At 42.4% G+C, this 16,984-nt stretch overlaps 1 protein-coding gene across 1 annotated transcript in view; it reads left to right on the top strand.

Moving 5' to 3' along the window:
• The window catches only part of LOC106573504 (talin-2), a 140,904-nt gene that overhangs the window by 106,170 nt on the left and 17,750 nt on the right, over positions 1–16,984 (top strand). Inside the window, 13 exon segments of the mRNA XM_045697137.1 lie at positions 108–201; positions 853–942; positions 1,058–1,180; positions 1,681–1,824; positions 2,009–2,170; positions 2,791–2,931; positions 4,635–4,816; positions 7,784–7,919; positions 8,002–8,103; positions 9,513–9,683; positions 9,864–10,010; positions 10,811–10,912; positions 11,026–11,145. Of these exon segments, the coding sequence (XP_045553093.1) occupies positions 108–201; positions 853–942; positions 1,058–1,180; positions 1,681–1,824; positions 2,009–2,170; positions 2,791–2,931; positions 4,635–4,816; positions 7,784–7,919; positions 8,002–8,103; positions 9,513–9,683; positions 9,864–10,010; positions 10,811–10,912; positions 11,026–11,145 (1,714 nt within the window).

The raw sequence follows: 16,984 nt of genomic DNA, 5'->3' as shown, positions 1-16,984 counted from the left end.
CTCTGCCATGCGTGTGTAAAGTAAAGGGCTGAGAGTGTGTGCTCTGTGTACATGTGGAAAGAGATGTGAGAGCTAAAAAGCCCTGTGCTGCTGCCCTTGTGTTTCAGAACGGTGACAGAGAGTATTAACCAGCTCATCACACTGTGTACCCAGCAGGCACCGGGCCAGAAGGAGTGTGACAACGCTCTGAGAGAACTGGAGGTAGCCTTTTTACCAAACACTATACAGACCTTTTTATGTTCAGGCTAGATGATGTTTATTTTAGATGTAAAATGTTTTTTTCCTGTTTTTTCAGACAAAGCAATGTTTTACCTGTACATGTCATTCATGATGGATGAAATGGGATGATATTTAATGTCTGAATGAGATGCATGTTGCTGTGGGTTTCTGTATTGACATTATTGTATGCACTGCAGTGCTCTGTCTTTATGGGAAATAATGACCAAGTCGTTTACTTCCTCTGTGCCTTGAATCCCTTCAGCCCACGTCCCCACCTCTTCACCCGCTCTGAAAATTGTTACCTGTCTCTCTTTATCCATCCATCAACAGAGCCTGCTCAACATTTAACGACAGTCACCATTAATTTATACCCCTTGAGTAACACTAATGATACTGTTATGTAACTAACAGATCTGTGGTTTCTTCTCCAAGTAATGACCAAGTAATAATTTTTGGCAACATGACTTCCCTCTATAAGTTAAAGATTAACATGGCTTCAAAACAGTCAGATTAAAAACAGTTGGACTTGTTTTTCATATAGCACACATTTTACTGCCCCAACACTGTGGGTATCAGATTGGTAAAGTAGTTTGTGCTGTCCTTATTGTTGAGCCCCTCTCCCTCTGTGTACAGGCTGTGAGAGGATTGCTGGACAACCCCAGTGAGCCTGTCAGTGAGCTCTCCTACTTTGACTGCATCGAGAGTGTCATGGAGAACTCAAAGGTAAAGCCTTACAAAACAATCACATGCACCATAGACTTTAAATGGCAGTGATATGTAATGTGATGGACAGCTGAAGAGGTCATCTTACAGTTTATTTCCATTTCCCCATGTGCAGGTTCTTGGAGAGTCCATGGCGGGGATTTCCCAGCACTGTAAGACGGGCGATGTACCAGCGTTTGGGCATTGCGTGGGAGTGGCGTCCAAGGCCCTGTGTGGGTTGACGGAGGCGGCTGGACAGGTGAGATCCCAACCTAGCATTGACGGACTGCCTGGAGCTTCCAGCCTCCCTCCCACTCCTTCCTGCTATCAGTCCTGGGTCTGGGTCTGGCACACAACCAACAGTCTCTATCAGCTCTAAACCTCCGTTCATGTTTAATAACAGCAGCTAGCTGTCTCTAAAGCAGAAACTAAGCCATGAGCATTCCTCTCACCCGCTGTTCATGTTTAATAACAGCAGCTAGCTGTCTCTAAAGCAGAAACTAAGCCATGAGCATTCCTCTCACCCGCTGTTCATGTTTAATAACAGCAGCTAGCTGTCTCTAAAGCATAAACTAAGCCATGAGCATTCCTACTACCCGCTGTTCATGTTCAATAACAGCAGTTAGCTGTCTCTAAAGCAGAAACTAAGCCATGAGCATTCCTCTCACCCTCTGTTCATGTTTAATAACAGAATATTTATCCCTAGCAGAAACTAAAGCTATGTGGCATTCCTCTTTTCTCTTTCTCTCCACACTGCAGGCCTCCTACCTGGTGGGTGTGTCTGATCCAAACAGCCAATCGGGTCATGAGGGGCTGGTGGATCCCATCCAGTTTGCCCGGGCCAACCAGGCTATTCAGATGGCCTGTCAAAACCTGGTGGACCCTGCCAGCAGCCCCTCTCAGGTGAGAAGACCGATGTAGTGGGACACATACAGGGACATTTGTTGACATATTTAGTCTATTATACGAATAGTTGCTTGGTAAATTTGAACATCAAACGTCTTCTCACCATATGCCTTTTTAGAGAAATGTCCCATGTTTATACTGCTTTGTTTGTTGTTTGTTTGTGTGTTTGGCTGTTTGTTAGGTTCTGTCCGCAGCGACGATTGTAGCCAAGCATACCTCAGCTCTTTGCAATGCCTGCCGCCTGGCCTCGTCCAAGACATCCAACCCTGTGGCCAGGAGACACTTTGTTCAGTCTGCCAAAGAGGTTGCAAACACCACGGCCAACCTTGTAAAAACTATAAAGGTATGTGTACTCTCTGCCATGGTCCACTCATAAATGGGATTCTTGTCCTTTGTACCTTCAACAAAACTGGATTAATTAATGTTCTCGGTTTTCAATTAAAATAGTTACATCATTAGTAATGAAGAAATATGTCTGTATTGTGTATCTGCATTGGGGTGTTGGCTTAGGGCAGGGGTACTCAAGTACTATTTGAGAAAGTCCGGTGACACAAATTTCGTAGGTGGCAAAGGTCCGGATGGATAATTACATTTATCGGCATAGTAACAAACCCCCACCTCGTAACCCATGTGACCCCAAACTCTTCACACCCCTCTTGTTGGCAGAGAGAACATTTTGCAGCTTTAAAGCTAATTTCTCGCAATTCTACACATTTTGCAATGAGCAGAGATATATTTTGCTCATTTAAAGCTAATTTCCTGCAATTCTACCCATTCTTCCATGTCTTATGTGTGTTTATATGATACCGGGGTCAAAGCCTGACCTAGTAAATAATCATTATTTTTAAAATTATTTTCATTTTTTTCCGGACCTGCGTCCCGTATAGACCCCTTTCTGGGTCTGGATCCGGTCCATCAGTTGAGTATGGGTGGATTAGGTCATGTCCTGTTATTTTCTTCCAGGCCTTGGATGGTGACTTCTCAGAGGAGAACAGAGACAGGTGCCGTGTTGCTACAACTCCACTCATCGAGGCTGTAGAGAATCTATCCACATTTGCCTCCAACCCAGAGTTTGCTAGTATCCCTGCACAGATCAGCAATGAGGTTCGTATAGCTGCTTGTTCAGGGGGTGACTTTTGGATTGTGCGATACAGTGAATTCTGAAAGTATTCAGACCCCTTGACTTTTTCCACATTGTGTTACGTTACAGCCTTATTCTAAAATGGATTAAATAAACATTTTCCTCATCAATCGACACACAATGCCCCATAATGACAAAGCGAAAACAGATATTTAGACATTTTTGCAAATGTATTAAAAATAAAAAACTGAAATACCTTATTTACATGGGGATCCATAATAAATACAAATACATCAGTATTCAGACCCTTTGCTATGAGACTAGAAATTGAGCTCGGGTGTTTCCATTGATCATCCTTGAGATGTTTCTACAACTTGATTTGAGTCCACCTGTGGTGACATGATTTGGAAAGGCACATACCTGTCTATATAAAAAACCAAGCCATGAGGTCGAAGGAATTGTCTGTAGAGCTTTGTGACAGGATTGTGACGAGGCACAGATCTGGGGAAGGGTACCAAAACATTTCTGCAGCATTGAAGGTCCCCAAGAACACAGTGTGCTCCATTCTTAAATGGAAGTTCCTAGAGCTGGCTGCCTGGCCAAAGGGAGCAATTGGGGGAAGAGCAATGGTCAGGGAGGTGTAGAGCTCTGGAGAGACCTGAAAGTAGCTGTGCAGAGCTTGAGAGGATCTGCAGAGAAGAATGGGAGAAACTCCCCAAATACAAGTGTGCCAAGCTTGTAGCGTCATACCCAAGAAGACTTGAGGCTGTATTCGCTGCCAAAGGTGCTTCAACAAAGTATTGAGTAAAGAGTCTGAATACTTACGTAAATGTGATATACGTAAGTCAATTTGTAAATGTGATATATTAAGTCAATTTGCAAACATTTCTAAAAATGGGTTTTTACTTTGCCGTTATGGGGTATTGTGTGTATTTTGATGAGGGGGAAAAAACTATTTAATTATTTTTAGAAGAAGGCTGTATTGTAACAAAATATGTATAAGGTCAAGGGATCTATTTAAGCTCTTCAATGGAAATGAAACTGCAGTTCTTGCTCAGAGGACAATTTTTTTAATCTCCTACGAAGTTTCTTTAGCATATATTGTCACATTGTTTTATTTGTCTGATTTCCTCATATATGAAACGGCAAAGCTACCCCTACAGATTCCATGAATACATTGGTAACTACGGAATTCAATCCTCTTCAAATAGAACCTCAAATATAGAGCCAGCACAGAGTTGTTTCTCCAGGAAAGCTTGGGGAATTGGTTTGATATACCATTTCTCTCTAGTTTATTTGATGTAGCTCAAGGAGAAATGTTGTGTATTTTATGTTACAGTCTAGCAGAAAGAGTCCTCACACAGCCCTAAAAGCTTTATGACTGTAATATGTTGGAGGGCAGTGTTTAACCGCTCTCTCGCAGCACAGCTGCTCTAATCTTCAGCTTGTTAATCTAATTGTCGAGGGAGGCTTTGCCTGGCATCTTAAAGACTGAAGGTGTGCCTCTGCGTCTCCGTGTAAAGCAGGATCTCTAATCTCATCCCCCCTGTGATACGCGGCTCTGATTACGCCTTTGATCCATCAGAAGTTGGGCTGAATAATAAGAGATCAGGGACAGCTGTGTAGTATGTTGCTATTGAGCTGTTCTGTTAGTTAGAAGATCTTTAACCTGTGTTGTTCTATCAACTCCACTGTCCTCTCCTCCCTCCCTCTCTTCCATGTCCAGGGCTCGGCAGCCCAGGAGCCCATCGTGCGTTCAGCCCGCTCCATGCTGGACAGCTCCACCCTGCTCCTGGAGACCGCCCGCTCACTCATCATCAACCCCAAAGACCCGCCCACCTGGTCCATCCTGGCCGGACACTCCCGCACCGTCTCCGACTCCATCAAGAGCCTCATCACCTCCATCAGGTCAGCACTGACCTCTCTGGTTCTAAACTATGGTGCTCTGGATATTATTATGTTGAGGCCGAGGGGGGAGTTCAGCTAGGTCTGGGTAAGTGTCGGTTCGACTGAGCAGTGCGTTGTCATGGTAATTTATGGTGGCTGGGTTTCCACCTCCCATGTATTATGAAGAGGAACGCTCTAGGGCATTATAAAGATGAATAGGTAGAGTTCCGTGGAGGATCTGCTGTGCTGCTGGTGCTGCAACACAGCTTTCTTATACTGAGAAAGTCCCTCCTGCTGTTATGAATTGAGGATTCTCTCCTCATTATCTCTCTCACACACACAGTAAATTGCCCCTCAGCTCCAGCACATTTTGCATCTGGTCAACCTCTAGAGACCATGTTTGCAAAACATGCACCTACTGTAGTATACAGTGCATTCGGAAAGTATTCAGACCCCTTGACTTTTTCCATATTGTTACGTTACAGCCTTATTCTAAAATGTATTGAATCATTTTTTCCCTCGTCAATCTGCACACAATACCCCATAATGACAAAGCGTATTTAGACATTTTTGCAAATGTATTAAAAATAAAAAACAGAAATAACATATTTCATTATTCAGACCCTTTGCTATGAGACTCAAATTCGAGCTCAGGTGCATCCTGTTTCCATTGATCATCCCTGAAATCTTTCTACAACTTGGTTGGAGTCCACCAGTGGTCAATTCAATTGGTTGGACATGATTTGGAAAGACACACACCCGTCCATATAAGGTCCCACAGTTGACAGTGTATGTTAGATCAAAAACCATGCCATGAGGTCGAAGGAATTGTCCGTAGAGCTCCGAGACAGGATTGTGTCAAGGCACAGATCTAATCCATTTTAGAATAAGGCTTTAACGTAGCAAAATGTGGAGAAAACCAAGGGGTCTGAACTTTCCGAATGCGCTACATGATTTCCCTTCTTTGAGGTCCTGTAATACTGCATTGATAACCTGCTTGTAGAAGTACTGCCTTGTTCATATGCCTTGATTCGGTCTTATGTAGCAACATTTGAAATTGTGTTTTTTACATTGGATAAAAACAGAGACACAGAGCTACAAAATGGTATATCAAACACTGCATTTGAGGAACAATGGGAAAGTAATTCTGCTTTGAAAGTTGATAAACTTGTAACCTCACTTTTGAGAAAATGGCCTTTGAATGTGTTTGTACCTACTGGAGAGCTCTTCTTTGTCTACACCCATTCAGCATTGTTCACACCCTCTTCAGCTTTAGCTCCACCAATCTCTTTAAGGGTTGATCCAAGCGTTCTGTCCTAACAACAGCAGTCAAGCACCCAAGCTAACTGGCTAACAGTTGTCACAGTGACATTCTATTAAAATGGACACTTGCATAGTGGAGTCTTTTGTTAAGACATGTAGCTAGCTAGCTAGCTAGCTAAACAATTAATCATAATCACAACACATGATGTTACTACCTTGCATGAATCTGCAGGTAGCTAACCATCCAGGTTCAATGTTAGCTAGCTAGCTAACATTAGGCTATAACAAGCAAAGCAGATGGCTCTGAGATACGAATAATACGATTATACACGTAACGTTAGCTAGCAAGCCAGCCAGCTAACGTTAGCCAACTAGCTAACAGTACACTTTAACTTGAAATGAGAATGTCTTTGTCAAAATTAGAATCGTGTAATATCTGAAAATGTATCTAGCTAGACTATCTTACCCGTATAAATAGTTTGAAGATGTAATCCAGAGACAGGTGTTTTCTCCATCTCCTAAGATATCATACTCTAATTCCACTGATTTCAAAACTCTGTCCTCCAGAAAGTGGAGAGCAACACTGATGCAGTTCTGCTGAGCAATATATATTTTTTAAGCCGCGTTAGACAGGATTACCTACAAATACTAACTAGCTCAAATAGAGAGAAGTGTGCTATATGACAGACCAATTCAAACTCATCTCTCGGCATGTCCAGCCCACTCATTATCTCAGACAATCATGGCTAGCGGGATGGTTGCTGTTTTTTCTGTGGCTAAACCAACAAGGCTCGTAATTTAACAAGTTTGTTATTAAGGCACATGAAATTTCACATGTTCCAGAAGGCATTTCTGACCAAAAAGTGCATTTAGATTTTTTTTTTTTAACGATTACGTTCAAATGGCTCTCGTGTGAAGTAGTGACCCATGACATACGCCTAGTTTCCTGAAACAGGTCACATATGTATCATGATTAGGGTTAAAAAGCTACCGTTAATTTAATATATCTGTGGTTATTTTGATAAGCAACTGAACATCTATGGTGACTTTGGTCATTTATACTTGAAAAACTTTAAAAAAATTTATTCATATATAGTATACATTTTTTATATATGTGTCCATATTGTCAATGGGTTTCTAGTAGATAGACCATATGGTTCAAGAGAAAATAGCCTAATTAATGGAAAAGCATCTAATCAACAATGGTATTATTTTCAATTAATTCTGCAACTCTTCCAACTACTGCCACCAGTGTGACGCTGAAACATTGACAGCAAATACATATTGACATAGTAAAACAAATAAAGGTGTGTGTAAAAAATGTGTTAAAAAAAATAAAGGTTATTTCATGCTGAAACTCTCCTATTTAACACCAATGGTATTCCCTAAGTTGATGGTTTATATTTAGGATAATGTTTTACAGTGTTGTCATACATTTATTTATTTTTAAATTATCTTATTTAATTGTTTCATATATTTTACATGTGATAAGCCACACAGGGGCCAGAGATAATTAGACACCTATGATAATCTGAAGTACCCAAAAGGGCCACTAGATGTCTTGTGATAATTTACATAAAATCCTTCAAAGATACAGTACCAATATTCTGGTAGTTTACTGGTTTCCAGTAATATACCCTCCCTTTGCAACCCTAACTGTGATACTGCATTCATAACATGCTTGTAAAAGTACTGCCTTGTTCCTATGTATCATGATACTGTTAGGGACAAGGCGCCAGGGCAGAGGGAGTGTGACTACTCCATTGATAACATCAACAAGTGTATCCGGGACATCGAGCAGGCTTCTCTAGCTGCTGTCGGCCAGAGCCTACAGGGATGTAGGGATGACATCTCTTTAGAAGTAAGTTCAAATGGTCAATATAATTGGTTTCTTGAGCTTTCATTTTCAGTTTCCACTTCATAATTCTTTGCCACTCCCCTAGGCTTTGCAAGAGCAGTTGACATCGTCGGTGCAGGAGATTGGACATCTCATCGATCCCATCAATACTGCAGCCAGGGGTGAAGCTGCCCAGCTGGGGCACAAGGTACTCAGCTACAACCATCCCCCTATAGCAGTGGTAACCAACCTTTTCTGAGTTAAGATCACTTTCACAAGCCAAGATTTTTAACATTAACCTAATAAAAATTGTTCTGTAGGAATGAGGTTTGTGCAGTATGCCTAATATATTATCACAGCATGTTGGCTATATGCCTTGCCTGCCAACATGGTTCCTCTCAGACCATATTCTATTTCAAAACTCAAGCTTTGATTACAAAATAGGTCAGTCGGTGTAGCACTTGCAAGCATAAATTTAAATAATTAGCAAATAATTTGCTTTCTTATTTTACTGGACTGATGGTACCTGCTTCTGATGGTCATGGTGCTTTCAAGACAACTGGGAACTCTGGGGGGGACAAAAACAAAGTCAAATCATGACGTCAGTGATCATCAGGTCTGAAAGCTGGAGGTCTGGAAAGATGCCAGAGATTCTGACTTGGAATTCTGAGTTGGATGACCATGCCCCCCAAAAACTCCCGGTCAGATCTCGTTTTTCCTGAGTTCCCCGTTGTCTTGAACACACTGTAGTCAGAAGTTGGAGATTTCCGAGTTCCCAGTTGAGAGTCTCAGTAGAAGGAGGGAGAGCGCAGCAGAGGATCTACTTCCTTTCCCCCGGTGAGACTGACCAGAGAGAGGGAATACCATCTTCCACCTGATGATGAAACTCGAGTAGCACCGCATCTGCTTCATGTACACATTTATGTTGTTCCTGTGGCTAGAGAAAGTGAAATATTCCTCAATATTAAAATAGACACGACAAGCTGCTAATAATAAAAATGCAGGGCTATCGATACACTTGGCTACTCATTCATTGCAGCGCGAGTGGAAGTAGGGAGAAGCACGTTTTATGTTTTGTAATAGTGTTGAATAAAAATAGGGTTCACAGTGCTGAATAAAAACTTCAACATGAACTCACTCATAAAAACAACAGCTCTTTGCTGTATTCTTTGACAGTACTCTCTGCAGTCATGGTTATTCAATCTTATGTAGGCTCGTATCAAACTTTGCTGTGCCCGAGGTCATGGAAGCTCTGTAGGCACAGTGATTTGAGCTATCTGATTGGCCAGCGCAGTAGGGACACTTGATTTTTCCACAGGCGGAGTTTGTCTTTTCAGACAAATTAAATGGTTCAAAATTGAAACACTTTGCTTACCCGGTTGGCAGGGCTTCTGAATCAAGTGCACCTACCGACAACAGCACAACACGAATAAAATACACAAGCCTTTATCGTTGGCTTTTCTACAGAAATGTTTGGTGATCGACTAGGAATTCCTTGAAGATCGCGATCGACCTTGTTGGTGACCACTGCCCTATAGGGACACATTCCTGTTTCCTAGATCCACTCCAATTATCCAATCTGTGTCTTATACTGTTACATGATACTGCCTCTCCCAGGTGACCCAGCTGGCCAGCTACTTTGAGCCGCTGATTGTGGCATCTGTTGGCCTGGCTTCTAAGATCATGGACCAACAACAGCAGATGAACATCCTGGACCAGACTAAGACCCTGTCAGAGTCCGCCCTGCAGATGCTCTACGCAGCCAAGGAGGGAGGTGGAAATCCTAAGGTAATGGTACTGGGCTCAAAAGCCATGTTGGAGCAATGGAGCAGTACTAAATTAGTATGGATTTCTGTGCACCTCATTCTACAATATATCTTGTTAATTGTCGTGTGCATTGCCATGTATATTGTTATGATGAAGATCTTTGAGTTTCATGGTGGTCTGGTGGGTTTACTGCGTGTCCAGGCGGCCCACACCCACGACGCCATAGCAGAGGCTGTCCAGCTGATGAAGGAGGCTGTAGACGACATCATGGTGACACTGAATGAGGCGGCCAGCGAAGGCGGCATGGTGGGAGGCATGGTGGAGGCTATTGCTGAGGCCATGGGCAGGGTGAGTGGGGGCTGGTGTACTATACAGTAGGGGGTGTCGTACTGTATAGTTGTGTGTGTACAGTGGTTCTTCCTTTAAAAGTTGTGGCGTACTGCAGCACAGCTTGTGGGGTGCCACAGAATTCTATGGCACGTTATTTAAGTGTCAGCCATTGTTGCCAGAATGACGCAATTTACCACAACCTGCCACCATCTACCACAAACGGTTGCGGCATAAGCTCATCACTTTTAAAGGAAGAACCACTGTATATGTGCATGCATGCGTGTACGCATGTGTGTACTGTCGCCCCAGGCAGCTCAGGAGTAGAAGTCTGCTGTTAACACATTTCCTCCTACTGCTTTAAGATGTTTCCTCCACGGTGGGCAGGGAGAAAAACATGCCCCTCTAACTGACATTCATTAGTGAGATGGATGGGAAGTGTCAGCTCCAGGCCTCAGAGCTGACAGCTGTCACTTATCCACTGGCTGTCACCCTCCATCCACTGTGATCTGTCAGTCTTGATGATGGAGCTCCTAATAATGAATTAGATTTGATTGCCTGATTGCTTCTATCAGATGTTGGTCTCTACATGTTTCCACCCCAGTGAATTCCATTTCTACTTCTGCATTGAAACTAACACATCGTCCGGCCTTTTGTGGATATCTGCATTCTGCAACATATTTATGCATAGAGTTCATTGAATAAATAAAATATTTATTCAAATGTGTGGTACATGCATGGCTGGTATTCATATGTGTAGATTATGTACAGTAGGTAGCTAAAGTCAATATATTGAATGACTCATGGTTTTCCCTCTGCAGTTGAATGAGGGCACTCCCCCTGAACCAGAAGGATCCTTTGTGGATTACCAGACCACCATGGTGAAATACTCCAAGGCTATCGCCATCACAACTCAGGAGATGGTGAGCACAAACAACTACCCCCTGAATATGTAATGTGTCCTTATAGATGTATAAAACTCTTTATCAAAACTCTTTAACATGTCATGTTATGGCCTTGTTCTGTCTGTCTACAGATGACTAAGTCAGTGACGTGTCCAGAGGAGCTGGGTGGCCTGGCCTCTCAGGTGACTGTAGACTACAGCCAGTTAGCCCACCAAGGTCGCCTGGCAGCCGCCACCGCAGAACCAGAAGAGGTGAGAGGTCAAACAGTGCCTGTCAAAGCAGGAAACACTGTTAAAATATAGGATTATGAACTCTAAGAAGGCATATGGAATGTGATTTCTCTGTGGTGCACCTATAGGCAAGCCCTATGTCTTTATAAGGCAACATATCAAAAGAGATTTGAGATGCAAGAGATTTGCATATGCCAGGAAATAAATATGCAGAAATATCACACAAAGTATTCATACCCCTTATTCCACATTTTGTTGTGTTACAGCCTGAATTCAACATTTATAAAATAGATTTCTTACCCATCTACACACGATATCCCGTAATGACAAAGCAAAAACATGTTTTTATACATTTTTGCAAATGTATTGAAAATTAAATACAGAACTATCTAATTTACATAAGTATTCACACCCCTGAGTCAATACTTAGTGAAGCCCCTTTGGCAGCGATTACATCTGAGTCTTTCTGCGTAAGTATATAAAGCCTTGTTTACATTGGCAGTTTGAAGTGACTCAAATCAATTTTTTTTTTTTGCATATCTGATTCTAATATGTTCTCACATGGAATTGGATGGTTTGGTGGTTTGAAGTCAGATACAAATCTGATTCCTGGTCATGTGACTTCTGTCTGAACGGTCAAATCTGGTTTATTTGCCCTCAAGTGGTTTTTAGACTGTTATTTGGCATATCTTGTTGCTTGGTAACTGGGTCATTCTATGAAAATAGTGGCTTTTTTGAACAGCCAACTTTTACAAATTGTAATTATTTTTAAAATGTAAACTTATAGTCAGATATTAGTTAACATCTTAACATTATAAATCAACGTAAATGACAGCTTAACATAATTGTATATTTTCACTACATTACATTAAAAGAAAGCTTGTGCTGCCTTTTTGTCACAGGTGTTACCTATATTTTAGATGACAGTTCAGGCTTTCTAGAATGTAATGAAACCAATGACAAACATGGGATTATTTCAAACAAATTTTATTAGTAATATTTTTAATGACAAATCATTTCAGATTTCATAAGGTTGATTTAATATGAACAATAAAATGAAGGTTATTGGTCAAAGATTAAGACCAAAATATGAAGCCTAATGACTAAAATTTGTCTTTCATAAAACAACAGATTTGTTGTCTGTAAAGATGTTTTATATATATATATATATTTCCAGTGTAATATGCATGTAACATAGTACAAACATGAAATCCTACTGTCACGCCTATCCACAAAACTACATAGCTTGTTAAAACAGTATGTATCAATTCTCGTGCCGAGAAAAATATTGTGTAGGCCTACTTAAAGGGATAGTTCATCTGAATTACAAAGTGACATATTGGTTTCCTTACCGTATAAGCAGTCTATGGACAAGGAATGACAGCAATCAATGCTTTGCTTTTGTGCCACACATGCAAAATAATTTGCATTTCAAACAGTGGCCAGGTAAACAAAAACATGGCTTGCTGTCATACCTTGTACATAGACTGCATACATGGTACACTGAAGATGGCGCTGAAGAACATGGCTGATGTTTTACATTCTCCCTACTAATTGTGCAATTTTGTAATTTTTTTTGCATTTTGTGTAACTTATTTCTTAACTTATTGTGTACATAAAGTTGCTGCTACCGTCTCTTATGACCGAAAATAACTTCCGGACATCAGAAAAGCGATTACTCACCGCAGACTGGAAGAAACTTTTTCCTTTAACAAGTCCGACGAGAAGGATATCCTGCTTTCACTGGAACAGGCCCATATCCATGCCTTTTGCGTGAAGAAAAAACACCGGAAAAGAGGCCGCAGATCGGGCACCCTTCTGAGAATCCGGAGGCGAGCGAGTAAACTCCCATTGCCTTCCATTCTCCTTGCTAACGTGCAATAGTCAGAAAATAAAATTGATGACCTACTATTAAGATTATCCTACCAACGGGACATTAAAAACGGTAACATCTTATGTTTCACCGACACGTGGCTGAACGAAGAAACAGACAATATAGAGCTGGCGGGATTTTCCATGCACCGGCAGAACAGAGACGCTACCTCTGGTAAGACGAGGGGTGGGGGTGTGTGTCTTTTTGTCAATAACAGCTGGTGCACGATGTCTAATATTCAAGAAATCTTGAGGTATTGCTCGCCTGAGGTAGAGTACCTTATGATAAGCTGTCGACCACACTATCTACCAAGAAAGTTCTCATCTGTATTATTCGTAGCTGTCTATTTACCACCACAAAGCGAAGCAGGCACTAAAACCGCTCTCAACCAACTCTATAAGGCCATAAGCAAAGAAGAAAATGCTCACCCAGAAGCGGCGCTCATAGTGGCAGAGGACTTTAATGCAGGCAAACTTAAATCAGTTTTACCTCATTTTTACCAGCATGTCACATGTGCAACCAGGGGTAAAATATCCTAGACCAACTTTTCTCTACACACAGAGATGCATACAAAGCTCTCCCCCGCCCTACATTTGGCAAATCTGACCACAATTCTATCCTCCTGATTCCTGCTCACAAGCAAAAACTAAAGCAGAATGTACCAGTGACTTGCTCAATACGGAAGTGGTCAGATGACGCAGCTGCTACTCTACAGGACTGTTTTGCTAGCACAGACTGGAATATGTTCCAGGATTCATCCAATGGCATTGAGGAATACACCACCTCAGTCATCGGATTCATCAGTAAGTGCATTGATGACGTCGTCCCCACAGTGACTGTATGTACATATCCCAACCAGAAGCCATGGATAACAGGCAACATCCGCATCGAGCTAAAGGCTAGAGCCGCCGATTTCAAGGAGCGGGAAACTAATCTGGACACTTATAAGAAATCCCGCTATGCCCTGAGACGAACCATCGAACAAGCAAAGTGTCAATACAGGACTAAGATTGAATCCTACTACACTGGCTCTGACACTCGTCGGATGTGGCAGGGCTTAAAAACTATTACGGACTACAAAAGTAAACCCAGACGCTAGCTGCCCAGTGACGCAAGCCTACCAGATGAGCTAAAATGCCTTTTATGCTCACTTTGAGGCATGCAACACTGAAGCATGCACGAGAGCATCAGCTGTTCTGGATGACTGTATGATAACGCTGTCGGTAGCCGATGTAAACAAAACCTTTAAACAGGTCAACATTCACAAAGCTTACCAGGACGTGTACTCGAAGCATGCATGGACCAACTGTCAAGTGTCTAAACTGACATTTTCAACCTCTCCCTGACCGAGTCTGTAATACCTACATGTTTCAAGCAGACCACCATAGTCCCTGTGCCCAAGGAAGCGAAGGTAACCTGCCTAAATTATTACCTCCCCGTAGCACTCACGTCGGTAGCCATGGAGTGCTTTGAAAGGCTGGACATAGCTCACATCAACAGCATCCTCCTGGACACCCTAGACTCACTCCAATTCGCACACCGCCCCAACAGATCCACAGATGACGCAATCTCAATCCCCCTCCACCATGCTCTTTCCCACCTGGACAAAAGGAACACCTATGTGAGAATGTTGTTCATCGACAACAGCTCAGCGTTCAACAACATAGTGCCCACAAAGCTCAACACTAAGCTAAGGACTCTGGGACTAAACACATCCCTCTGCAACTGGATCCTGGACTTCCTGACGGGCCAACCCCAGGTGGTAAGAGTAGGCAACAACATGTCCGCCACGCAACACTGGGGCCCCTCAGGGGTGTGTACTTAGTCCCCTCCTGTATTCCCTGTTCACCCACGACTGTGTGGCCAAACACGACTCCAACATCATCATTAAGTTTGCTGATGACACATCAATGTTAGGCCTGATCACCGACAACGATGAGACTGCCTATAGGGAGGAGGTCAGAGAACTGACAGTGTGGTGCCAGGACAACAACCACTCCCTCAATGTGAGCAAGACAAAGGAGCTGATCGTGGACTACTGGAAAAGGTGGCCTCACAGGCCCTAATTAACATCAACGGGGCTGTAGTGGAGCGGGTTGAGAGTTTAAGTTCCTTGGTGTCCACATCACCAACTAACTATCATGGTCCAAACATACCAAGACATTCGTGAATTGGGCACGACAAAACCTTTTCCCCCTCAGGAGACTGAAAAGATTTGGCATGGGTCCCCAGATCCTCAAAAGGTTCTACAGCTGCATCATCGTGAGCATCCTGACCGGTTGCATCACTGCCTGGTATGGCAATTGCTCGGCATCTGACCGTAAGGCACTACAGAGGGTAGTGCGAAGGGCCCAGTACATCACTGGGGCCAAGCTTCCTGCCATCCAAGCTTCCTGCCATCCACAAATTTCTTGTTAACAAACTACAGTTTTGGCAAGTCGGTTAGGACATCTCCTTTGTGCATGACACAAGTAATTTTTCCAACAATTGTTTACAGACTATTTCACTGTATCAGATTATTTCACTGTATCACAATTCCTGTGGGTCAGAAGTTTACATACACTAAGTTGACTGTGCCTTTAAACAGCTTGGAAAATTCCAGGAAATTATGTCATGGCTTTAGAAGATTCTGATAGGCTAATTGACATAATTTGAGTCAATTGGAGGTGTACCTGTGGATGTATTTCAAGGCCTACCTTCAAACTCAGTGCCTCTTTGCTTGACATCATGGGAAAATCAAAAGAAATTAGCCAAGACCTCAGACAAAAAATTGTAGACCTCCACAAGTCTGATTCATCCCTGGGAGCAATTTCCAAATGCCTGAAGGTACCACGTTCATCTGTACAAACAATAGTACGCAGGTATAAACACTATGGGACCACGCAGCCGTCTTACCACTCAGGAAGGAGACGCGTTCTATCTCCTAGAGATGAACGTACTTTGGGACGAAAAGTGCAAATCAATCCCAGAACAACAGCAGAGGACCTTGTGAAAATGCTGGAGGAAACATGTACAAAGTATTTCTATCCACAGTAAAACGAGTCCTATATCGACATAACCTGAAAGGCCGCTCAGCAAAGAAGAAGCCACTGCTCCAAAACCGCCATAGAAAAGCCAGACTACGGTTTGTAACTGCACATGGGGATAAAGATTGTACTTTTTGGAGAAATGTCCTCTGGTCTGATGAAGCAAAAATAGTTATTTGGCCATAATGACCATCGTTATGTTTGGAGGAAAAGGGGGAGGCTTGCAAGCTGAAGAACACCATCCCAACCGTGAAGCACAGGGGTAGCAGCATCATGTTGTGGGGGTGCTTTGCTGCAGGAGGGACTGGTGCACTTCACAAAATAGATGGAATCATGAGGTAGGAAAATTATGTGGATATATTGAAGCAACATCTCGAGACATCAGTCAGGAAGTTAAAGCTTGGTTGCAAATGGGTCTTCCAAATGGACAATGACCCCAAGTATACTTCCAAAGTTGTGACAAAATGGCTTAAGGACAACAAAGTCAAGGTATTGGAGTGGCCATCACAAAGCCCTGACCTCAATCCTATAGAAAATGTGTGGGCAGAACTGAAAAGGCGTGTGCGAGCAAGGAGGCCTACAAACCTGACTCAGTTACACTCGGTCTGTCAGGAGGAATGGGCCAAAATTCACCCAACTTATTGTGGGAAGCTTGTAGAAGGCTACCTTAAACGTTTGACCCAAGTTAAACAATTTAAAGGCAATGCTACCAAATACCAATTGAGTGTATGTAAACTTCTGACCCACTGAGAATGTGATGAAAGAAACAGTAGCTGAAATAAATAATTCTCTCTACTATTATTCTGACATTTCACATTCTTAAAATAAAGGGGTGATCCTAACTGACCTAAGACAGGGAATCTTTACTAGGATTAAATGTCAGGAATTGTGAAAAACTGAGTTTAAATGTATTTTTTAAGGTGTATGTAAATTTCCGACTTCAACTGTCGCCTCGTTATTG

This window comes from Salmo salar, chromosome ssa16, assembly GCF_905237065.1.
Source record: "Salmo salar chromosome ssa16, Ssal_v3.1, whole genome shotgun sequence".
Lineage (NCBI taxonomy): Eukaryota > Metazoa > Chordata > Actinopteri > Salmoniformes > Salmonidae > Salmo > Salmo salar.
Note: the sequence above shows the minus strand (reverse complement) of the source record. Positions and strands in the feature narration are given on the sequence as shown.